This window comes from Notamacropus eugenii, chromosome 2 (genome assembly GCF_028372415.1).
Source record: "Notamacropus eugenii isolate mMacEug1 chromosome 2, mMacEug1.pri_v2, whole genome shotgun sequence".
NCBI classification, from domain to species: domain Eukaryota; kingdom Metazoa; phylum Chordata; class Mammalia; order Diprotodontia; family Macropodidae; genus Notamacropus; species Notamacropus eugenii.
The window spans coordinates 416,707,556-416,733,831 of NC_092873.1; the positions used below are offsets into that span (position 1 = coordinate 416,707,556).

General features: G+C 35.9%; 1 protein-coding gene across 1 annotated transcript in view; it reads left to right on the forward strand.

Annotated features, from left to right (window-relative positions):
• The first annotated feature begins 260 nt into the window (after window positions 1-260).
• RAB3GAP2 (RAB3 GTPase activating non-catalytic protein subunit 2) overlaps window positions 261-26,276 on the forward strand; it is a 107,581-nt gene continuing 81,565 nt past the window's right edge. The window contains exons 1-3 of the mRNA XM_072647801.1: window positions 261-571; window positions 21,997-22,061; window positions 25,586-25,709. Of these exons, the coding sequence (XP_072503902.1) occupies window positions 457-571; window positions 21,997-22,061; window positions 25,586-25,709 (304 nt within the window). The 5' untranslated portion in view covers window positions 261-456. The remainder of the gene's footprint in view (window positions 572-21,996; window positions 22,062-25,585; window positions 25,710-26,276) is intronic.

The window sequence follows — 26,276 nt, forward strand, 5'->3', positions numbered from 1 at the left end:
AAAAACTTCGGCGTCAGAGGGAGAACGTGAGGTCTGAAGGGTCTCCCCCTCGGGGGTCTCTCTAAAAGTTTATCTAATGGTATTGCGGGGCATGAATAAATGAATGGATGGATGACGCAACCCAGAGAGACGGTGGGGCCGGGACGGACGAGGAGCGCGGCTCTCCCGCAGCTGCCCCGCCGGGCCTGTCACTTGACCGAATCCGGTCAGTCCTTCTCCTCAAGCCCAGCGGTGATCCTGACGGCGCATGCGCGCTGCCCGCTGGGGGCGGGGCGGGGGAAGGAGGGAGCGCGCTGACAGCTTCCGCTTTCGTTTCCTCTCTCCGTCTACCTGGTTGACGGCCCCAGCTGGGCTCCTGGGCGGCGGCGGCGGCCGCTGTGGGGGGCCGGGAAGCTCTCGGGCCGTGGGGGGTGTGGTGCGGGGCGGTGCGGCCTGAGCGAGGCCTCCTCGGGAGCCATGGCCTGCTCCCTGCTCCAGTTCTGCCACTTCCAGGACCTCCAGGCCGCCCGGGACTTCCTCTTCCCGCACCTGCGGGAGGAGACCCCCAGCGGCGGCGCCCGGAGGGACGATGGTAAGTCCCTCCCTTCCTGCCCCTGGCCGGGGGTGGGGGGGACGCGGCCCACCTCTTCCCCGCCCTACCGCCTTGAGACCGAAGAGGCCTGCGCCCCTCCTTGGCCCGTCCTGGAGGAGGCCGGTCTGGTCGCTCCCTGTCAGTCAAGCAGCAAACATTTATTAAGCACCTTGTGTATACCGGGCACTGAACTAAGCGCTGGGGATTCAAAGAAAAGGCCAAAATCTTAAATCTGCCCCGTGCTCCGAAGGAGCTCCCGGTCTGAGGAAGGAGACCACATGCAAACACCAGTGTGTCGGGCCAGAGGCGGCCGGGGTAGACGGGCCTCCTGCAGCAGGTCGGAGCGGAGCGGGGCGCCCGAGGTGCGGGGCGCCCTTTCCCTTCTCCAGCCTCGGACCGATCCTGCGTCTCCCTCCATCTCCCCTCCCCAGGCCCCGGGTTCAGTACTCCTCTGTCTCCCTCACTTGCACCCCCACCCCTTCAGATTCGGGGGTCCCCTTCCTTCCTCCTTACTGTGAGCATCCTCCTCCCACTGTCACCAGCGCTACCTCGGCCGAGGCACCAGCTCCATCCTGGAGGTTCCACCTTTGCAAAGTCCTCTCTTCCTCCTTTCTCAGCTTCAGGTGCCACAGACCTGCCGAAAGCTGTTTGGTGATTTAATCCTGAGGCGAATTTGCTTCTCCTCGGGTACAAAGCAGCTAACCTTTCCGAACAAGAGTTTCAGGTTGATATTCTTTTATTTGCCAGTAATTTGTACCTTGTCCTGGAAAAGCAGATCTGCCCCAGGTGAGATGGTTTATTGTCATTATTACCTTCAGATAATTTTAAATGAGCACCCACTTGAACATCACATTAACTTCTAGAGACTAACAGACTTAGGGCAATTTTTGGACTTAGTATTATACTATTATTATTAAAACAATTTCGAGTCTATCCTTGGCCCCATACTCTAAAGGATGCAGCGATTTATCAGAATTCCCCACTTTTCTTAGAGAAGAGAGTATGCGTTTCCTTGATTACTGTTTCCAATAACAAGTGTTTTTGACTTGTAGTATGATATAATTACTTTAATAAATATTAATGCCATCCTGGATAATAAAAAGTCCACTTAAAATAATTTTTTTCAATTAAAAAATTTTGTCAAATCTTTGAAATTGAATGCAAGGAAAAAGAGCTTATATTTTAACCAAAGGAACTGTTGCCATGCAGGAATAGTACACTTAAAGGTTTTAAGTCATAAAGATGAAACCATTAGTGTAGCAGATTGATGGGGAGGATAGCTGGGTTAGTTTACAGACTAAAAATTCATTTGCTAGTCATTGTAAATAAGTCTTCATAGTGTAACATTCATGCTGTATTTATTAGAGTTTAAGTTTTAGAGTTTAGATTTTATAGTTGTACTGATTATTTTCAAAAAGAGGCTTTTCATATTTGAGTAATTGATTTAAGATGTTTCTCTCTCCTGGTTTTTCCTCCTACCTCTCTGACCCTTCCTCAGTCTCCTTTCCTGGATCCTTATCCAGGTCTCAGCTTCTAAGAATGAATATCTCACAAGGCTCTATCCTAGGTCCTCTTTTCTTCTCATACCATACTGTCTCACTTGGTGTTCATTGAATCAACTCCTATGGATTCAGTGATCTCTATGCTAAAGGTTCTCGAATGTAATTATCTAGTTCTGACCTTTTTTCTGACCTGCATTCTCACATCTCCAACTGCCTAATGGACATCTTGAACTTGGTGTACTACAGACATCTTAAACTTAACATGCTCCCCAAAATGTACTCATTATCTTTTCTCCCAAATCCTCCCCTCTTCCCAACTTCCCCATATAATACCAGGGGTACCATGATCCTGTCATTTCCCTAAGTTTGCAACCTAACATGACATCCTTGATGACTCCTTTTCCCCCCACTTGTCCAATGTGTTGCCAAGGCCTCTTAATTTTCCCTTCATAATAGTTCTCAAACATGCTCCCTTCTCTTCTCTGATGCTACCACCCTGGCACAGGCTCTAGTCTGTGTTGCCATAGCCTCGTTTTGTGTCACCCTGCCACAAGTCTTCCCATTTCACTCCATCCTCCATTCAGCTGTCAAAGTGATCTTCCTAAAGTTACAGGTCTGAACATAATTCCCCCACCCCACTCAGTAAACCCCAGGGACTATCTCTTTTACTTCTAGGATCAACTGTAAAATTTCCTGTTTGGTGGTCAACCCCTATTCCCCTCTTTGCAGTCTTCTTATACCTTACTTCCCTCTTCCCCCCCTCCCTTCCCACATACACACATTGATTCTTTGATCCAGTGGCTTGCTGTTCCTTGAACAAGACACTCCATTTTCATACTGCAGGCATATTCACTAACTATACTCCATACCTGGAATGCTCTACCTCCTCATTTCTGCCTCTTAGCTTCCTTCAAGGTCCTGATAAAATCCCACATTCTACAGAAAACCTTTTCACAAATCTCCTTAATTCTAGTGCCTTTCCATTATTGCTTACCTCCAATTTATCCTCCATGTAGTTTGTTCATGCATAGTTTTTTACATGTTGTCTCCCCCATTAGACAGTGAGCTCCTTGAGAGCAAGGACTGTCTTTTACCTTTCTTAGAATCTCTAGCTTTCAACATGTTGTTAGCATATAGTATGCACTTAATAAATGTTTATTGACTGACTAATTCACAGTTTAAAAGAATATCTATAAATAAGTATTTTTTTCTAGTATAAGTTTTAAAAAGGTATCTTCATTTCTCTTTTTGCCTGTACCCTTATACCTAGGGTATATACAAATAGTAAAATAGACATTGATTTACTTCTCGATTGGTGTAGATTTTTTGTCCCAAGTAAGTGACAATTTTTAATAATGCTACATAACAGTAGAATAAATAACCTTTGACTTGAGCACCTACTATAGAGTGAGTTATACATGATTGATTGCTTCAAACACTTACAAATTCATATTCTATTTTTGTAGTAGCATGTCCATATATATTACTTTATGTCTTCAATTATAAAGGGACATATTTTACCACCTCAGAGATAATGAGATCTGCTAAATTATTAATAACATTGTATTCCTTAATCAAATGCCAGTAGTCTTAAAACTGGAATTTGACTTGCTTGGAATTTGAGGATGGTGGTGGTAGTATAAGTTTGCTAATGACTCCTAATACCTATAATTACTAGCTCTTTCTAAGTTACCAGAAATAGAGTGAACATCCAGAGAAGGTCAGAGCATTTTCCAACCTTTGGGGTATTACAACGAGATGAACCTGTTAATTTTGCCACTAGATAATTACATCTTTGGCCTGTAGAAGGAACTGAACTTTTTTTACTTCTTCCTTATTTGCCTAGGAAGGTAGAAGCTTGGAACAAACAGTATACTAGGTTTGATTCCATGATTAAGATCTTTTATGGACCTTGAGCAATGTGCCTTTCTGACCATGTTAGTGTCATGGGTTTATTAGTACAGAGCTTGACATGTTGTAGGCATTTAATAAATGCTTGTTCTTTTCTCTGCCCTCTGAGAACCCCTGCTCCCATTCCCAGATCTTCAGTGGTATTTTCTTGCTTCTGAGTTAAAACAGAGACTCTTTAATCTGGCATTTAAATCCTTCCATAGTCTGTTGTCCATCTGTCTGTCTATCTGCTTTTCCATCCTTTTTTCATATTACTTCCTTTCACTTGCCCATTTCAAACTGTCCTATTAACTGTTCCCTGTCCACCCCATCAGATTCCATCTATTCATGAGCTTTTGCACAAGTGGTTCTCCTTATCTGTAGTTCACTCTGTTCTCACCTCCACCTCACAGACTTCCTAGCTTCCTTCAAAGTGCAGTTGAACTGCCAACTCCTTTAAAACACCATTCTGGATTTTACCAGTTGTTAGTACCTCATATCCTATATGTGGATATTGTATATGTACATATCTGTGAACATGTATACCTCAGCAGAATGTAGGCTCCTTGGGGTGGACTGTTTTAGCCTTTTGTATTTGGAGTCAGCTAAGTGGTGAAGTGGTTAGAGAAGTGGACCTGGAATCAAGAAGCCCAGAGTTCAAATTCAGACTCACATATGTAATAGCTTTGTGACTTGGGGTAAGTCACTTCAGCTGCCTCCTCCCAGGGATGTGTTGAGGATAAAATGCGATAGTATTTGTTAAGTTCTCTGCAAACCTTAAAGCACTGTATAAATGCTAGCTATTGTTATTGTTTCATTATCATTGTCATTACTATTATTTCTCTAATGCCTAGTATGTAGTGAGCACTCAGCAATTACTTGTTGATTGTTCTTCTTTCTTTACTCAGTCACATAAGTCTTTGCATTTTTCTCTGAACACTTTACATTTGTCATTTGTTATGGTATCATACTATTCCATTATGTTCATATGTCACAGTTTGATCAGCCCTTCCCAAAATAAATCAATTCAATTCAATAGGCATTTATTAAATACCTATTATGTGCCAAGAAACATACACATATTAAGCAATGAGCACTTCCTTTGGTGACTGCAGTGTACATAGGATCTTTATTTCCATCCTATATACTTTCCTTGGAGTATATCTCTTGTAGTGGAATGCCTGGGTCCAAAGGAATGACTTTTCTTGCATGATTATAAATTGTTTTCTGAACATTTGGACCAATTCTTATCTTTAGTAATTGTGTCGTCTTCTTTATAGCCTCTCAAATAGGAACTATTTCTGTATTTCATCTGACAATTTGAATATAGGTTTTTGTTTTACTTTTCATTTTTATAAACGATTTGGAGCATTTAAAAATTGTTGATAATTCAAATTTTTATTAATTTGCTATAAATCTCAGATTTTAGACTTTTATCAGAAATACTTGAGGCTAAGATTTCCCCCTCCACCTCCAATATCCTTCCTAGATGATAGCTTCTCTTAGAAACTTTGATTTTGATTGGGGTGAAACCTTTTGAATTTTATATAATGGAAATTTCTTTTTTTTAAAAGATATAATTTATGATCATGATTATTCCTTATTCAGTTAAGAATTCTATTCCTAAACATAGATCTGAAAAGTATCAATTTTTCCTTTAAAAATAAGACTATTAATTTGGAGCTTATTGTAGCATATGGTGTTAGATGCTGAGACAAACCTAATCCCTGCCAATTCTGCTACTTTCCAGTTGTCCTACTCGTTCTTATCAAAAGGGGGTCCTTCCTGCAGTGTTCTTGGGTTTATGAAATACTGGGCTATTGTATCTGCTTGGTTTTGCTTATCTATACTAATCCACTTTTCTGTTTTTAGTTAGTACCAATAAGTTTTAATAATTACTGTTTTCTAATATCAGAGAAATGGTACAGTAAGACCCTTTTTATTCTTCCTTTTTTCATAATTTCCTTTGAAATTCTAGATCTTTTCTAATGAATTTTGTTATTATTTTGTGTAATTCTGTAGAGTAATCCCTTGGTAGTTTGATTTGTGTAGCACTAAATCTTTAAATTCAAATTGCTTCATTTTTATTATATAGGGTGTCCCAAAAGACTTAGTTCAGTTTTTAGGGTTAATAGCTTAAAACTTCACTGACTTAACAGCTTAAACCTGCATGAAGACTTTTAGAATACGTCGTATAATTGTTCAGCCCAAACAAACATTTCATGTGCTTTATTTCTGTAAAGAGTGTTTTGTAGTATTTTTTTAATCCTACACATATCGTGGTAGGTTAATGTGAATATTTTATGTGTTGTGAATGGAATATTTTGAATGGAATTTTCCTTTTTAGCTCTTCAGAGTTTTGTTAGTAAAGCTATTGCTCTCTGTGGATTTATTTTGTATTCTGAGAATTTCCTCAAGGCACTGTTTCATTGAATCCTTGGGATCCTCTAAGGTAACATTGTATTGTCAGAAAATAGAAATAATTTAGCCTCCTTGCTTAAACTAGTTTCCCCTCAATTTTTATTACTATAGCTAGCATTTCTAGCACCATATTAAAAATCGAAGCATCCTTTTTGTATACTTCATAGGATTATAGATTTAGAGCTGGAAGGAATCTTAAAGGTGACCAAATCCAGACCCCTCATATTACACATTAGGAAATCAAAACTGAGAGAGCATAAGTGATTTGGCCAAGGTTACATAATTATTAAATATTTGAGACAGAACTTGAATCCACATCTTCTTGATTCCAAATCCAATGCTCTTCATTATGTCATGCGGCTTTTTTATCTGGATGATAATTGATACTATTGAAGAAATCCAGACTAAAAGTAGAAAAACAGAATTGCTAGACTTACAGTAATTATTTAGGATGTTATTGAATCATTTTCACTATTTTAAAAAATGTTTCCTATATTTAGCAAATGCTTGTTTCTTACCTGGTTTGTCCCTTTTCCCTTTTATGGATTGGCTTATGTGTTCTTCCATTTATTTCTTTTGTATTGATTTTTATCTGTTTTCTCTTGTAAGTCAACATTTTGTAAAAAATGAGTTAAAAGACCATAAGGATTTTGTGGCTAGAAAAAGAAGTAGGATGATCATATAGTAAGAATGATACACATTATGAACAGCTGTAGTATCACATTCAAAAGTCCTGGAATATTAAAACAATGAGATAAAAGTCTCTAGTGTTTCAAGCAGATCCATGAATTTTAGGTAAGAAAGTAGATGATAATCACACAGGATGCTGTTATAGCATGGAAGGGCTCTAGTCAACTCTGGTACAGGGTGTATCCACATTCATATCAGAAATTTATCTAAGTGTGGGACCAAAACTTCAGACATGCTGTGTCTTAGTCTGATAATTTTTACAAGCTCTTTTCTGAGGAGGAAGCAAGAGAAAATAGGATTTGTTGAAATAGAAGAAAAGATATTTAGCAGAGAGTATTGTTGAATATTAAAATGATTAGAAAAGGAAATTATGGGATTATTTTGTTAGAGTAATAGAAGAATTTAGCTAGCAAAATTGCTTTGGTTTTAGCTTTTTTCTTTTTTTTTTACATAAATTTTAACTGACATCCTGTTGTTTTTTTACCATAGCAATATCTCTCATTATTCCCTTTCATTTCCCTATCAAAGAGCCATCCCATATGACAAATATTTTTTAAAGACAAAAAAGAAAAAAAGAGAAAAATCAGCAATATCAATCAGAACATTGAAGAAGACTGAAGATATGTGCAGAGTACCACACTGGTGGGCCTCCTATCTCTGCAAAGGTGTGGGGGTGGAGTATTTTGTTTTCATAACTTCTTACTTTACATCAGTTCATGTAGATCTTTCTGTGTGTTTGTGTATTCATCATCTTCATCATTTCCAACACTACCGTAACATATTCCATTACATTCATGTATCACTGTTTGTTTAGCCATTCCCCATTTGGTGGACATCCACTTTGTTTTTAATTCTTTACTATCATAAAAAAGTGCTGCTATAAATATTTACATAATTTATATAAATGTAATCATGGGGACTTTCTTCTCATCCGTGGTCCCCTTGGGGTATAAGCCTAGTAATAGTATCACTAGATCAAAAGTTTTAGACATTTAATGCATTTCTTTTGCATAATTCCAAATTGGTTTTTAAAATAGTTTCATTGATTCATACCTATAGTAATAATTCACCTACTTTTCTTAATGATATGAGGTTGTAGAAAATACTTATAATCACCTATTAGATTGTGAACTCCTTAGGGACAGACTGTTTTTTACTTTGTACCTTCAGCATTTGGAACAGTGCCTGTCCTATTAAGTAGTCCCTTAATAAATTCTTCTAGTCTTGACTTGATCTTAATCAATGAGGAAAATCTTTTTCCTAAAAGAAATAATTGAAAAGATAACACCATTACATTCACATGGAGTATTACATTTTTTCTTATGGAAGAAACTTACTTAAACATCAAAAGGCATTAGGAAATTAAGGGATATTTGCCTTCTTATTATTGTGAATTAATGTAAATTAATGTAATTAATAATCTACTGTAAAGTTCCAGACAGATGTCAGATAGTATAATTAATTTTTATTACTCAAGAAAATCCAACTCTAATCTATTGTTCATTGTGGTGTAGAGCTCACCCTTGGTTTTCAAAAGTTATATGCCAGTGGAATGTAAGCTCTATTAGGGTCTATGTTATTGACAAGGTTTTAATTATAATGCTTGCCACACACCACTAGTGGTTTGAGGACCAGTTTTTGTTATTCAGTCATTTCACTCCTAAGTCTTCATGACATTTAGGGTTTTCTTGGCAAAGATATTGGAGTGGTTTGCCATTTCCATTTCCAGCTTATTTTACAGATGAGGAACTGAGGCAAACAGGTTAAATGACTTAACCAGAGTTACACACAGCTAGTGTCTGAGGCCAGATTTGAACTTAGGAAAGATGAGTTTTCCTTTCTGCAGGCCCAGTGCTCTATCTACTTTGCTACCTCTCTGCCCCAAGGACCAGTGTGAGTAAGTAAAGAAAGGCCCATTACCAGCAGATTTGCCATTAGTGACAAACTTCTTGGCTTTGATAATGTGGGGAAAAAAATGCAAAATGGCTCTCAATTCAGTACAACCCAGAACCCTGTGCTTCTTCAGTGACTAGGAGCAAGAGGATTACTAAGAATCATACAATTTTTAGCCTCTTCTACAAATGTTGGTGAGATACTTAGCTAGTGACCAGCAAATAGACATGTTGTTAAAGGATCTGGAATTATATCAATCTTGACATTCTCTCTGTAAATGAAATCAGAAGACAAAAGTTGCATCTGAATGGAAGGCTGGCTCACAGGTTTTCTTTGCAGAGGTAAATAAAGGAGTTCATTTTATTGTGTATCTTAAAGCAACAATAAATATTATTTCATGAATCTCCTGGTCACTACTTATTGCAGTGCTCATAATGAGTAGTCATAATAAGACTACCACAAACACAGTTGTAATTTATGTGCCAATACCTGTTGCTGAAGATAAGAAGATAAAGAAATTATATAAAGTTGATGAGTCTTTTCATATTAAATCAATAGATACTTTTAATGATTAGCAACTTGCTTTAACGTGATTCCTGTTGGACGTGGAATCAGGAAGACTGAGGTTCAGTTCTCCAATGGCACTTAATAGCCAGATGGATCATAGACAGGTCTTTCTGAGCCTCCAGAAATTTTGTGAGCATCTCTAAAATTCCATTGGAAATCACTGGGCAAATAGGAGTTGTTATAAAATTTGCTTTTTGTCTTTGTTTTTGCAAAAGAATCTGGTACATAAAGACAAGTTCAACTTTAAAACATTTTGAAGACTTTTGAATGTTTTTGACTTATGTATATCATTGTTCCTTTCCTTTATTTTGGATAACCAAGTGTTGAAAACATATTGTATATTAACAAAAGAGTTCTGAAGCCATAAATTTTAGCTAGGCAGTAACTGATGTATTTCAAATGCTGAGCTGGCTGTTTTTTTAATCCAGATAAATGATGATGTTATAGGGTATATAGTAAGCTTCTTTTAAAAATCACTGTAATTTCTCAATGATTACACCCATCCTTCACAATAAAAATCTCCTTCTTTAAGTATAATCAGTCAAAATAAATCAACATACTGGCTATATTTGAAAACAGACTCCTGTCCAATTTGCTGATAGAGTCCTGCTTCAGTATAAAGGACTTAGACAACTTTCTAAGTTTTAATCGCTAAGTTATTGTTGTGGGCTCCACATATATCAATGTAAAGAGTTCTCATATCTACAAAATCACTGTGTTTGACACATAATTAACTCTTTGAATTAAATGTAGAAGTGTAAGACATGGGGGAGGGAAGAAACAGAGAAATATATTTTGCAAAATATACCTTAGGAGTAAGAAGTGAAAGAGGTTGAAGGTTTGTAGATTATATAGAAATTTCACTCCTATATAGGAGTACTTTTAAAAGGATCACTGGATAAGGTGAGCACTAAATTATATTACAAAAAAATAAACTTGATATCTTTACTGGAAATATCCTGTTCCCAACCTGCGAGTCATTTTCTAGTGAGGGTCATATGGTTAGATCATTGATTTGTTAGAGAAAAGAATGGAATCAGTACAAAATTTGGAAAGTGAATAAAAATGAGAAGACATGGTATGTTGTTTAAACTTGACCTATTTAAATAAGCTGTTGATGCCAAAAATTGGGAAATGGTTACAACAGATATCAGACCTAGAAACCACCTCAGCCAGCAGATTTTTATACTCTTGCCAGAAAGGTGTAGCAGCCAAGGGCAACACTAATTTAGAATATAGATTTGGAAAGTAAAGAGCAAGGATGGCAGATAATGAGCAGTATTGCCTCATAAAATAGAAGCACATCAGTAATAATAGTCAATAAACATTTATTAAATGCCAGATGTTGTGCTAAACACTGGGGATACAAAGAAAGTCCTTGCCTTTAAAGAGCTTGGAGTCTAATGGGGGAAGACAGTACCTAAAAAGAAACTGAAAAATAGGTGGGGGCTAGGTTTGAGGAAGAGGAATACCCAGCCCAGGGGCATAATTAAGTCCTGTAGCTGGGGTAGGAAATGGTCTCCAGAGTTATGAAGTACAGAGTTGATTTTATCTTGCAGAATGATGAGTTTCTTGAGATCATGAAATCCAGGAGGTCAGCTGGGTAGGAAATGATGTAAGAAGGAAAAACAGATTTACAGAAAGTCTGGCAAGAGTCCCCATTAAACCAAGTACTCTCAAGAGCATTAAACCATCAGGCTAGAAGGAAGACAACAAAGAGAAAATGGAAGATTTTTCAAGTTTGCTATAGCAAGCTATTCTCTTTTTTCAGTGACTGTAGATCTACTACATTTATGCAACAATATAATCCCTCATGTGCTATATGAAGAAGCAGAAATTTCAATAAAGGAAAGAAAAAGATGCTAAGAACTGCTGGACCAGAGCAAGTTCACACAACGACAGTTCAAATTAGAGGTGACAGGATTTTAAGGGCATTGAGGGATTGATTCCTGATATACCTGGAAGAGAAGAGGATACCTAATGCTTGGAGAAATCACAGACTTTAATATTGTTGAAAGAAGTTGATTGTAAAAATAACTGCTAGTCAGTATGCCAACTTTTCCATCCCTATAAAATCTTTGAGAATAATCTACACATGCATTGAGAGGATTCTTGAAGAAAGTATAGATCAGTTTTTGTTAATGGCTTATACAGCAAGCCATATCTTTACAATCACCCAATTAGACTAAAAGGTGCAGAAAATTAAAGATTCCACCGTTCTTATTTTTGGCTAACTAGGAAAAAGCATTTGATTTTGTAGAGCAAAATGATAACTCAGAGGCTCTTTTCCAACAAAGTGGAATGCATTTAATGCATTTATAATAATTATACATGATTTTTTTGTAACGTACAACAGAGATAACTTTGGCCCTCTGAATATACATATGAAGCAAGAATTGAAGCAGATACATGTTTGTCAGTGGTGGTGTGAAGGGTGACCGGTGTAGAATACTAATGAAAAGGGATTTCCTCTAAATCAGACCTGTACAATTTGCAACTAGTCCTCTAGCACTCCAGAGAATTTCCTCTACATAATAAGGATGTTTTCCCCTACATTTTTTGAGGGGGCCAAATCCTTTGGCATGCCACAAGCAAGTTGTGCAGTCCTGCTGTAGATGGTAAGATCTCCTAGATCTCCTGTTTGAGGATGGTATGTTGCTGATTGTAGCAAGCTATAGAACATTGCAAAAACTCTTGAGATCCACAGTCTTTCAAAGGATTTCAACTCAAAGAATATTAGATTTGAAAGAGACTTTAGCATTTAATATGAAGCAGTTGTAAAGACTTAGAATATGAACACCTATGTGTAATAGCTTGTGGACTTCTGTACTTGGGGATATAGAAATGTTTAGCAATGTAGTAACTGGGTTATGTCAATCAAAATGAAAATGAATGATTTTAAATTTACAGAGGAAATCAGATAGACGAAGTCAGTCAGTGAATTTTTATTCACTGCCTATTTTATTCACGTAGCCTATTTTCTAGGCTATAATATTCAGTTGGGTGGATAACCAATAGACCTGGGAATTGTCAGTGACCTGGGCCAGAATTCCGTAGGGGAGAGAGAGAATGGATTTGATTGCCTTGACCTCAAGTTTCCACCTGAAGTAAAAACCCATCTTTTTAAGACCAGTAGTCTCACAGTGATTCTGAGACTGAAAATCATGTAATTATCAGGCTTTGAAGAATTAAAGTTGTAGGTCATAAAACATCATATGGTGGGAATAATAACTGCAGCCTCCTACACACAACAAATTGTATGGGAAAAGCAGCATAAAAATCATCAGAGAAATGTATGTTCAGAAAAAAGAAGTAAGCTGGTCAGAGCAAGGATTGATTGATAAGTTGTATGCTTCATTGGAATATATGAATTGCCAATAAATCTAGAAAAAGTAACTCAGGATATTGGATAGATCCTTTTCTGGGGAACTGAGAAAAGAGCGTGGACAAGAATATTACAGGAAACGAGGTAGGAATGAGCTGCTGTCAGTACCGTTGGAGAGAGAACTCATATGGATGAAATCATATATCTGTTGAAGCATTTTAATAAATAGACCTGCCTCCAAGAAAATGGTTGTAGAGGATTTTTTTAAAAGTGTGCCTGCATTAAAATTTTTTTCCCTTTTTCTCATAAAATTACCTATCAGCAGACATGAATAGTTCAATATACAAAGAACAAAAAAAGGGTTTTTTTTAATGAAACCATGAACTTGTTACATTGTCTTTAAAAGTATATATTCAATTTATATAGCAGTAACAGTTGCTCTATTTTTGTGTCCCCTTCTGAATTTGTTTTTATATTCTTCTTTGTATTTAAAAATGCTTTTAATGTTTTTTTCTTTCTTGTAATTCAGTCACTAGCTACACATTTACCCCTTGCATAGGAGCCTGCCATTGTACCAAATAAGTATAGTTAATCTTGTAGAATTTTTCATTCTGATGATTCTGTGAACATTTGACATTTTTTCTCACTATATCAGCAAGAACCCCAGCATACACAGGAGGGCCTGCTGTACAGGTTCTTAGATCTGCTTTTCTAGAAGGAAAGCAACTTATGAGGAGTCAACAATCTATTTTAATCAAGCACATAACATCATTCACTTAGTTCAAGGGGATAAGTCAGCACTTTGAACTCCAGGGAAAATACAAACAGAAATTACAAACAGAAAGACCAACAGACAACTTTCAACTGTCTGACCATACATTATAGATCAATAGACAGATGTACCTGTCAGACCATACATACATAGTTACCAGAGACAGAAGCACCAACATCTGGGTTTTCAAAGCCAGGGGGCTCCTTAGCAACTGCCCAGAGTCTCATCTGACCAAACAAACACTTCCAAAGAGTAAGCCCCAAAGTAAAATCTCACCTCAGAGTATACATACACTTTTCAGAGCCAGGCATCCAGTGCCTCAACAGAAATTAACAAAAGATGTGGGCCTTCCTGCAAAACAAATCTCCCCTTTCCTGCTCATTAATGGGTGGTGAAGATCTTTAACTTTCATAGTTAACATTACACTTACCGATTTAATATCATCATTTTTCTGAAAATAGATATCAAAGAGTATTAGAGTTGAAGTGGACTTAAGCATTTAACATGAAATAGTTTTGCTGATTTCGAAGATCAATGTCTTATAACTTGTGTAGTTTTGGGGATAATAGAAAGGTTCAGCAATGGGTCATGTAAGAATGGAATAAATGTTTTTACATTTCCTATTGATATTCTTTTGAGGCTTCTAACTTTACAGGAAATACCAAAGTGCTTTCTTATTCTCTGTTGGTTCCCTTTAAAATATTTTTCAACTTTTAACACTATGTAATATTTCTTCTACCCTGAGAAAATACATTAAAATTTTCCCCCATATTTAAGTGAGACAAAGGTTTCTCACTTTTTGTATATATAGATATACATAACTGTGTTATTTCTCAAACCAAAATCAAAGAATTGGTTTGGTTATATGATATGGCCCATTAGACCATTATGATAATTTTTTTGTTTGTTTTTACATATTGTCTAATAGCTTTCAGTTTCTAATTTAGTTTTTAACTTGACATTATCATGTTGGAAAAACAAATAGTGTCAAATTAATTGCTTAAACATAAAATTCAGTTTTGTTTAAAATTCAGATCTTGTTTAAGATCTCTGTTCAGTGATGATGAACTGTTTATGAGGCTAGGATATTCATTTAGCAAATTCAATTAGTGTAGCTTGAAAATGAACAACAATTGTGAATAATAAAAGTTTAATTTCTCATATAAGTTTTTAATGAGATAAAGATATTTTTCTTTTGGAGCAGTTGTAACCCAAGGTTTATTTAAGATTTAGGGAATGGTAGTTTGTTTCTTCAGTGACATGGAGACTTTAGTGGTTATATAATCTGCCAAATGACAGTTTGTGAACAGGTTTTTGTATTAGTGTAATTTAATCATGGGACAAATTCTTCTCTAGAGGAAGTTGTGATTATGTTGGAGTTTTAAACCTTCAGTTGCAGACTTTCAATTAAAAATTAGTGCAGTAAGTGTGAATGAGTATTTGTGTTCATGTTGCTAATGATACTAGACAATTCATTGTAGTGTTGGCTAATAGTAAATTAAAAAAAAAAATACTGCCAAAAAAATAGTCCTAGCTAATAAAAAGTCAGGTCACAAATTAAAACCTTATCCAGTTCTTCTTTCCTGTTTTCTTTTCGTCCTTAGTACTTGGTGTGTTTGTCCTCTGTTGCCAAAGAAGACCATGCCATCAGAGAAATAATGACATGACTTGCACTTGACTTTTTTTTTTGAGTGAGGGAGGGCTGTGCAGGTCACCAGCCTCACTTGTCCTCCAGATTCATCTGAATCCAGTGACCAGATATTCATCAGGATGACTGGAGATGACCCAGGATGAGGCAATTGGGGTTAAGGTCACACAGTTAGTGAGTGTCAAGTGTCTGAGGTGAGACTTGAACTCAGGTTGACCTGACTCCTGCACTGGTGCTCTATCCACTGCACCACTCTGGACATAATTAGGTGTTCCCAAGTATATAGTGTGATGCAGTTTGCAAAGTGCTTTCCTTAAGATCACAAGTTCAAATCCAGTTTTGTAGATGAAGAGCCTGAGACCAAGAAAAGTTAAGTGACTTGCCCATATCACACAGTGAATAAGTGACAAAGCTGGAATTCAAAACGTTCATACACACCAGATACCTTCCCGGCCCCAAATCAATGAGCCCTTCCTTGTAACTAAGAAGCAGGTAAAATCAACTAGCACATAGCTAACAGCGCGTATGCCCTTCTGCAAACATAGTACCTTCAATTCTCCAGTGAAATGGAAGAAGTATTATGTCCTCATCTCTTCTTGAGAGCCAGCATTTTTCACTCTTACACTTAATTATTAAAATTAAAAATTACACTTAATTTTAGTGTTCTTTTCATTTATGTTATTGTAGTCATTGTGTAAGTTACTTTCCAGATTCTGCTTATCTTACTCTGCATCAGTTCATAAGTATTCTCATGTTTTTCTGAATTATTTTATTGCACCTATAATTATTTGTTGTAGTTTGTTCAGCCTTTTTTCAATTGATAGGCAAATCCCAATCTTTTGACTCCAAATCTAGTGCTTTTTCCACTACTTTGTACTTTCTCTCAAGAATATTAGTTAAATGTATATAGAATCACTATATGAGAAGATAGCCTAGTGAGTATAGGATTTCCACAAGTGAGAATGGGATTGCAAAATATTTTTATGATGATGGATTTTGCATACTTAAGTTATGTCTTTATTGCTTTATTATCTCTGATTTTAAATTTCTTTTTGAGTAGTTTAAATTAGCACAGTTAAAATTGAGACAAAATTAATTTTACAAAGTGGGAAGAATAGGAATGAATAGAAAGCATCAAAATCAAATCACATTGCATTTACTTTAGTATTTTCAGTTGCCATTTCTGACATTGTGTTGCATCGGGAAGGAGATGAGGCAATTAAATAAAACAAAATTAAGGATTGTATCTTTAAAGAAAATGGCCTTGTTTTTTGTTTACAACTGGAATATTGTCCTGATGCAGTATGCTTCTGCAATGTCTTTTAAAAATAACAGAGATACTGAATACATAACCTCTGACATAGGAATCATGGAATGAATGCAATAAGGATAAAAAAAACCGTTCAATTTACAGACTTAACTGGGAGAAAAAATATGCTGTTCCTTAGCTTTTTAGTGTGACCACTTTGTCATTGACTTCTTACAAAAGAACATATACGTTAATAGAGTACAGATACAATTTCAGAATGATGTAAGTATTGGTTTTGGTTTTGCTAACTTCATTAAAATAATGCTAGTCTTCCTTCTGGGACATTTTCTTATTTGGGAGGGATTAGGTTTTTTAAATAACACTCATAGAGTTGGAATGAACTCTAGAGTTGGTCATGTATTCCAGAGATGTCAAAAATGCTCAGCATTGTGGCAAAGGCATGAACTACTCCCTAATACAGACTGAACCCGATTAAAATTTAATTGGAAAATATTTAGCAGGATAAATAAAAATATGGTAGAATATAGATAATGTTAATATGTTGTTTTCTAAGGCAGTATGAAGCTTAGTGGCCTTTTTTTATATTTGAGTTTGACAATACTGATTTAGTCCAACATCCCCCTTACAGGTGAGGAAACTGAAGAACAGAGAGCTTGAAGTGATTTGCTCAAGATCACACAGGTATTAGGAAGCCCTCCCTTCTTCAGTTTTCCTTGTACCGTACTTACTTGTGTACACTTCCCTTTTCCCTTCCCCATTGGTCCTCCTTCCCATTACAGTGTAAGCTCCTTGAAGGCAAGACTTATTTTGTTTTTGTTTTTTCATACCCAAAGCCTAGCTTAGTGTATTGTATATTGTAGGCTCTTAATAAATGTATATTTGCTTATTTGAATTGAATTATGCCTTAACTCAAAAACTTGTAATGCTTCCTGGTTTTCCATGTCTTTCTGACAATAACTATAGTAGTACACTAAAGCTGTCTGGGTTTTTTCCTACCCTGAACTGGGTCTTATATTCTCCCTATTATCTATCAGCTCCTTATCAAGTCTTTTAGGACCCAGAATAATCAGACTATAACAGCCTGTTTTATTTCTCACTACCCTCCCACTTGTACTTTTGTTCTCCTACTGGTTCCTCTACTGTTCTCTGTACATTATGTGCCTTATGCATCTGCCCTCTGTTCCTTTTTCATGCTGTCTCTTCCTCCTAGAAAGCAGTTCCGTCACCTTCTAGAAAATGGCCCTCCTTTCTCTTAAAGTATCAAAATACTTTGAGGTCTAGACCAAGTCCAATTTCTTCAACAAAGCTTCCAATTCATCAGAACCTCCCTTTAAATTCTTACGAGTATTTGCCAGTTCTATTACAGGGATCACCAACCTTTTCCTAATGAGGAGTTGATTTCCTGATTTCTCTGAAATCTTATAGGTCCTGAAAGTATACTTGGAGAAGGATGGGAAGGAGTGCTATAGTGAAAAGCAATTATGATTGGAGAGCAGTCTTCTCTCCCTCTGATAAACCTTTTAACTCATGAGAAGGGATATGTAATGATGACTTTAGAAACCAACCATTTAAATGTTTTAAGATTCACTGGTAGTATAAAGGACTGGCATTTTGAGACTGCTTCTGTACCACATAATTTAGCTCTTCGTTTTATTTATTTTTAATTTCCTAACCTTTGCCATTTTTTGTAAGTTTTCCATCTAGTTATATTTTTCTAGGGCAGAACTATATAAGATTATGTTTCTTTTCTACTATCCTCTCTCTCCTGCCTAACCACGTTGATTGTTAAACTTCTGGGCACATAGCAAGCAGTCAGTTAAATACTTTGTGAATTGAATTATGTTATTATTAGATGGAGCCTATTGGAAAAGTATGGTAAAATAGTTCAGCTTTTGACAATGTAATGGAAGGGGACTCATTCTGGAAATGTGAAGTTTGAAGGGGTTTGGAATCCTTAGTTGTGGGAAATGATTCAGTGCTAGAAGGAAGATTCTGCATTTGGGAAAGTGTTGCAAAGGAGAACTTAATTACTAAGTGGAGACAACGTTCTAGCTTAAAACTATTGGCTGTCATACTGAATATCCGTATTCTAGGGTCTTTTATATTCATTTATCTCAAGGACTATGCCCAAAATAAATTAGCTTTTAGTAATTTTTTTATGAGAATCTGTAAACTTCACAGTAAAATTCATTCTGATATTTGAAAACTTAAATGAGTAGACCATTTAGATCTTTACCTTCTCACAGTCTTCACAAGCAAAATTTTCAAAATCTGTGTTGGTAGTACATAGTTTTTAAGTATTTAATGAACATATTGATATGGATACTTAGGTTGGAGGTTGTCCTAGATAATTTCTAATGATTTCTTCCTTTTAGCTTTTACATGATTCTGTCATCTTACTTTGCACCCCGTGGACATTTGTTAAATATTACTAATGTTAATGGCTAAAGAATACTACAGTAGATATCTATAATACGTATTACAGAAAAACTGGAAAGAGAGCTTTTTGTCTGCCTGGTCATTGGTTTTTATTTCTAAAGAACATTACTGAGTCCCAAGGTAGTCTTTAGATGCAGGAAATAACCTGGAGAAAGCAAAATGGTGGGATTCTAACACCTTCCAACTGCTGATGTCAAAGTGTTAATGAGCTGACTGTAAGGCAGTATCAGGTGTTTTTCAACTGCAGTCAGGAGACTGTAGAAATTATTTCACTGGGACTGAAAGGAAATAAATACTTTAATATAGGCAGAGCTCACCTTACAGATTGGTTGTGCTCTCAGAAACTCAGTTGTACTTTTCTAATCTGGAATTCTAGCTTTCCCATAGAAACAAATGTTATATAAATGGTGGTTAAATTCTCAGGCTGTCTCCCAAAAGGTTTATTAGCCCATTATGTTCCCTAAATATTATTTCAACTTTACCTGTATATTTTTTTATACATTTACTTAAGACATTCTTTTCTATGGAAAAATACGATCCAGATTCCAACCTTAACCCTCCATGGGTATGAGGGAGGTCTGTAGAAAAAGAGGGTAATAGGGTGAGTGTAATATTTGAATATAAAAGTAACTTGATAACTCAGTAGTTTCATATCTATATAACAGAAGGCATCTCTCAGGGTTATACTTCTGTGTTGTTTAGAACTGGCAAATATACTCATAAAGATTTAGAGAACTGAGGTTCTGATGAACGTATGGGAAAGCTTTATTGAACGCTCTCATTTTCACTGTGGTTGCTGACCTCCTTTGCTTCCTTTAAGTCCCAACTAAAATTTCTCCATCTATAGAAAGCCTTCCTAAACCCCTCTTACTTCCAGTACTTTCCTTCAATTAATTATCTCCTATTTATCATGTATATATCCTGCTTTGTATAGATTCATTTGCATGTTATCTCTGTCTTCCCCTCCACCCTCACACTCTTCCCTCCCAGTTAGAGTATAAGCTCCTTGAAGGCAGGGATTGTCTCGCTTTTTTGTATCCTTAATGCTTAGCACAGTGCTTGACACTTAGTTGACGGTTAACAAATAAATTAATTGATTGTATTTATGTCTCATTTTCTTCTTTCTTTGATCACCTTGGGCTATAGGTCTAGTAAGGGCATCACTGGGTTAAAGAATATGCACAATTTAATAATTTGGGGGTCATAGTTTCAAATTGCTTTCCAGAATGGCCTGGAGCAGTTCACAGCTTCCACTGAAATGCATTAATGAACCTGTTTTTCTGAAACTTGTCCAATATTTGTCATTTTCTTTTTTTTTAAATAGCTGTGCCAATCAGATGGTCATGAAGTAGAGCCTGAATTGCTAGTTTTTAGTGATTTGGAGCTTTTCTTCATAGAGCCATTGATATCTTGGATTACTTTTCTTGGAAGATTACCTGTTCACATCCTTTGGTTATTTATCATTTGGGGAATGCTCTTATTCTTGTAGTTTGAATAAATTCTTTATCCATCTTGGAAATAATCTTTAACAGAGAAAACTGTTACAAAGACTTTTTTCCTAATTATTTCTCTTTTAATCTTAGCTCTGTTAGTTTTGTTTGTACAAAAACTTTTAAATATTGTGTAATCAACATAGTCCATTTTATCTTCTTGATCTTCTCTATCTCATGTTTGTTTCATCATGAACTCTTCCCTTAACCATATATTTTAAAAAGTATTTACTCCTTGTTCCTATAATTTATGAAATGATCTTTGATATTCAAATTGCATATCCATTTGGAGATTTTCTGGGTATGTTTTGAAGTGTTGATTCAAACCTAACTAATTCCAACCGCTGTCCAGTTCTCTCAGGGATTTTGTCAAATACTCACTGCTTCTCTCAACTTTCGGTATGTTGAATATGAGGTTATTAAATTTATTTAGTCCTGTATGTTGTATAATTCTTGATCTATTGCAGTGATTAAACGCTCCAATTTTTTAATCAGAACCAAATTTTTTTTGATCATTACTGCTTTGTAGTATGGATTGAAACCTGATAGTGGTAGATGAGCCCTCTTTCTTCTCATTTTAAAAAATATCTTCAAATTTTTTTCTTTTTTTGTTCCATATGAAGTTTGTTGTTTTTTGTAGGTCTATAAAGTATTCTTTTGGAAATTTTGGTGGTACAACACTGAACAATTAATTTAGGGTTTATTTTCATATTTGCTTTATTGCTTTGACTTGACTTACTCATGAGCAATTTATCGTTTTATTCACATCTTGATTTACTGTTATTTGAATGGTAAAGGAAAAGTTTCCTTTTTTTTTTTTTTTTTTTTTACTTTGGAAAATTGATTATATTGGTGTAAGTAGGATAAACAATGTAGTGCTGCCCCCTAAACTCTTTTGGTAACAGGCCATTATAATTTTCTTTTTAAAAAGTTATATTTGTTTGTGTGAAGCATTTCATTTCAGTTATACAGGTTGTATCTTTTGTGAAAAAGTAGACAAAAGAGTAAGTAATAAAATCCGATGTGTTTCTAAATCATAACTATAAATTCTTATTGAATCTAAGTGGAAGAGAACTTTTTCAGGTTATCATTTGTAAAAATGTTCAGATTTTCAATTCAAGTATCTAATATTTTTGTCAGGTACTAAATTGGCTTACTAATTTAGATTTTTATTGTTACCTTTGTAATAATTTTGTCCAAATTATCACTTAGATACAATTAAATGCCAAAGAGTAACAGATTCCTATTACACTATGCTTACTGTTAAATGGATTTGAACACATAGTCAGTCATGTCTACTGAAGGACATTACATAGAATAAAAAGCCTGGCACAGAATGATTAGCATAAATTCTGTCCTTTTGCCAGTTTTATAAAAGGTTTGGTTCTATGCATTTAAAAAAGTTGTTTAAAAATTTTTAGGTTCTGATTTTATCTTTTTGTCTTAATGCTTTGAACCTTTTGGAAATACTTATTTAATAAATGCATTTCATCTGAAGACTTCATCTTTTGTTAATAGGTAAATCATCAAACTGGGAAGATGATGGTTGGGGAGCATGGGAAGAGGCAGAAACACAAGAACCTGTAAGTCTGTATTCACGTCTATGTTTTCTGTTAGTGTGTTTTTAGAACTGGGCAGTCACATGATAGTATTAATAACTGTATCTGAAGAGGCACTTCAGAGTTTCAGAATGCAATGCAGATTGTTCTGAAACATATAATCTTATTGAGATGCCTGAATTTATGAATATAATGAAAGAATTATAAGAGATAAAAGCATCATAAGAAATGATGAATATGAAGATTAATAGAATAAGGAAAAAATTTTATACATTGGCAGTACAGAATGAAGAAAGCAGAACTAAAACAATATAAACTAAAACACTGAAAGGCAGCTGAATTTAAATTAAGTATGATGATTAATTTTGGTACTGGAGAAAAATTTATGAAGTACTTCAGACCTCTTGGTAGAGAGGCAGGGGTGCATAATGTTGCTAAGTTGTGCAGTGAATAGAGTGCTGAGCTGGAGTCATAAAGTCTTGAATTCAGATCTCGCCTCAGACGCTTAATAAGCTATCTGATCCTGGGCAAGTCACTTCACCTATGTTTGCCTTAGTTATAGCACCTTCTTTCCAGGGCTGTGGGGAGGATCAAATAAGATAATGTTGGTAAAGCACTAGCTTCTACTTGGACCTAACCTGTGCATATTACAATAAGTATCTAATGTGGGACATTCCATCTCAGTGAAAGGTATGAGAGACATTGAGGGAAAATTGAAACTATACACAGAGATGGTCTGTATACCTTCTGGTATTACTTTCCATTTATATTGCACATATCTTATATGAACATTAGAATGTGAACTCCTTGAGGATAGGAGTGTTCTTTGTTCTTTGTACTTTTTTGGCACCATGCCATTATTTCCTATACATGATTTGTCTACTCTTGCCCTCTTTGCCTGTTAAATGCCTCAGGACTTAAGGAATATCTATACCTATATCTTTGTTGATATAAATCCTTTCTCTACTGAGATAGCAATCCCTTTATAACTTTACTAAAAATAGTAATTATCTTGTGGCCAACCTGACCTCTACAGACTTTGGCTTACCCTTGGACAAGAGACATGTAGTTCATACTTAAAGACATAACGTCCATACATGTAGGCTTTCCAGGGTTATAGAACCTGGTAGATCTTATGCTCTTCTGGCTCACCTAATCTTCTAGAACCCAAGGGCACTACCATATCATAATGAGATATTAGGGGAGTAGAATTAAAGCTCAACTCAGTTCCTCTGTGAAGCCTTTCTTTGTTATCTACATTTTTGTCATCGACCTCATGTAGAACTTAATTTTGTACCTTTATTAAGTATATATTATTTTGTAGTAGTTAATTTATATGAGTTATAGCTTCTCATTAGACTCTTAAATTCCCTAAGTCCAGGGACTAAACTCTCCTAAGACATTGTTCTACACACAGGTACTTTAACGAATTTTTAAATCAGATTAAAATTTAGGCCTAAATTTGTTGTCTTTTTATTGTTTCCTCCACATTTTTTTAATCCTACCACCAACAGGACACACACAGAAATATTGCCTTTCTAATAGGATTTTTCCTGTAAAGAGATAGGTATGAGTACTGTGCAGTGCAAGGTCAGATGCAAGCAATCATATTGATTTAGAAATACCAGCGAATTTAATTTGTGGGATGAAAGATAGTGAGGAGTCAAGGATGATGCAGAGCTTATGAACCCAAGGGACTTTCTCTTAGCTTCAGTTTTCATTTCTGTGAAATGAAGATAGCAAGACATCCATGATTGAAATAGCTATGTACCTCTAGACCTGGGAGCACAACTCCTGTTCCAAGGAATATATGTGGTCACATAGGCCTGTTAATGGACAGGGAAGATCTTATATTCCATTAACCCTACATACTCCTACTCTATTTCTTTTACACCCTTTAGTTCTACCTCCTGCCTGGACTTTTTAAGGCAAAGCTTTCACTTGTTCTTGCTTGCTGAGAGGTGAGCCTACCTTCAGAGGTCATAATAACATCTGCCCTAGGTTTGAACCTTGGAAGAAGATCTTGAACAATCTACCTGTCTGCCCTCAGTAGACCTTTCTTCAACCACTGGAAACTTGATTGGACTCTTTCCTCAGTGGTTAGCAGACAACACACTCACTTCCTCATAATCTCCCTATCCTAGTGATTCTGAGCTCCTAGCTGCTGATGTACAGACCTTATTCTTCATTTTTCAGTTGCCTGGTGCCTTAATCCCATTCTTCTCAACCCCTGTCCCTTTAGCATCACATTTCAAATCTGCCCATCCCTCCTGCTATGCTCTATGGAATGTCTACTCTATAATTTAAAAACTTTCTTTCATTTTAAATCTTTTTCTTTTTCACTCCTTTCTGTCTTCTGACACTATCACCTGACTGGCTCATGTTGACACTGCATCCCTACCACCCTTTCCAGTACTGCTTGCACTTTAACTCACTGAATTTAGTAGCTGTATTTTTTTTTTTTTTTTTAGTTTTCAACGTTCACTTTTATTAGATTTTGAGTTGTAGATTTTCTCCCTCTCCTTCCCGTCCCACTCCCCATCATGTCATGCAGTCTGATAAAGGCCATTCATGAACAATCATATTAACATTTCTATATTAGTCATGTTATAAAGAAGAATTAGAACCAATAAGAAAGAAAAAAAAAAGAAAAGGAAAAATAGTATGCTTCCATCAGCATTCAGACTCCATAGTTCTTTCTCTGGATGTAGATAGCATTTTCCATCATGAGTCTTTTGGAGTTGTCTTAGATCATTGCATCGCTGAGAAGAGCTAAGTCTGTCAAAGTTAGTCATCACATAATATTGATGTTATTGTGTACAATGTTTTCCTGGTTCTAGTGGTTATCTTTAAGAGTCTATTTTTACCCCAGTTCCTGCCCTCATACTAAGAGATCTCAGTATACGTATTGATGCTCCCTTAAATACCCTAAGTTTCCACTTGCTCAGTCTGCTTCATCACCATGACTTATACTCTTCCACACTATATAAACTATATACAGAGATGGTTATGTGCTTGATATTTCAATTACCTGTGTGTCTTCCCCTAATCTACTCCTAATACCTCATCTTTGACATTACCTTCCATTTACATTGCACATGTCTTATATGAAAATTAGAATGTGAACTTCTTGAGGGTAGGAATGTTCTTTGTTCTTTGTATCCCTAGAATTAGGACAGTACCTGGCAAATAATTAGCATGTAAGCAATACTTGTGGTCTTCTTAAATGATTAAAATATATGTTGTTTCCCAGCATAGCAGCTCCCTGAAGACAGGGACTGTCTTTTCCTTTCTTTTTATCCTTTCTGCTTAGCAAAATGTTGCCACATAGTAAGTATTTAATAAACACACAGTTGACTGATTGATTATTTCAGTAGATTTGCTACTTGTCACCTTGGAAAGTCAAGCACATGGCCTAGAGAGAATGGGACACAGGTAGGTGGGTAGAGGAGTAATGAAGTTTGGAACATGGGACTCAAGGAGAAGAGGCCTATTTAGTATATCACTGTTGAGGATGCATGCAGATAACAACTAATTTTCCCTCACAGGAAGAAGAAGAGACTCCTTGCAAAACTCACAAATCATATTGGCTTCAAGATTGTATTTTATCCTTATCTCCAACTAATGATCTCATGGTGATAGCTCGGGAACAAAAAGCTGTGTTTCTAGTGCGTAAGTATACTCTTTAGTTCATTGAAATTTCTTGAACTTTACACATGAAGTTTTCATCCATACTATTTGCTAGAGTTTTGGATTGTGGTTTGAATGCTATGATCTTAGTGCAGTTTATTTCAGTTGAGATATTTGTTGTTGTTACTTTCTCTAGTCCTCTTTCTCTGTCTTTCTTTGTTTTTCCTCTTTTCCTTTTTCCCTCATTTCCTTTTTTTGCTTTATCTCCTCTTTTATGTGACTTCATGTACATTAAGCATGTCAGTGGCATCTAGTGTAGTCATCAGTATTGCTTAGATCTGTGTTATTCAACATCTAGAGGTTCATGATATCTATACGTTTGTAATGTAGGTGATATCTTCAGCCTTAGTTTAAATCATAGTATGTTGAAATAATTATTTGTTTTAGCCAAATATTTTCAATTTATGATTAGGTATTGAAATTCTAACATGTGAATTTGGGAGATATACATTAAATTTAATGAACATAAAATGGGCCCATCATGTGCAAAGCACTATTTCTAGGCTCTGAGGATACAGAGAAAAAAATGAAATAATCCTTGCCCTCAAA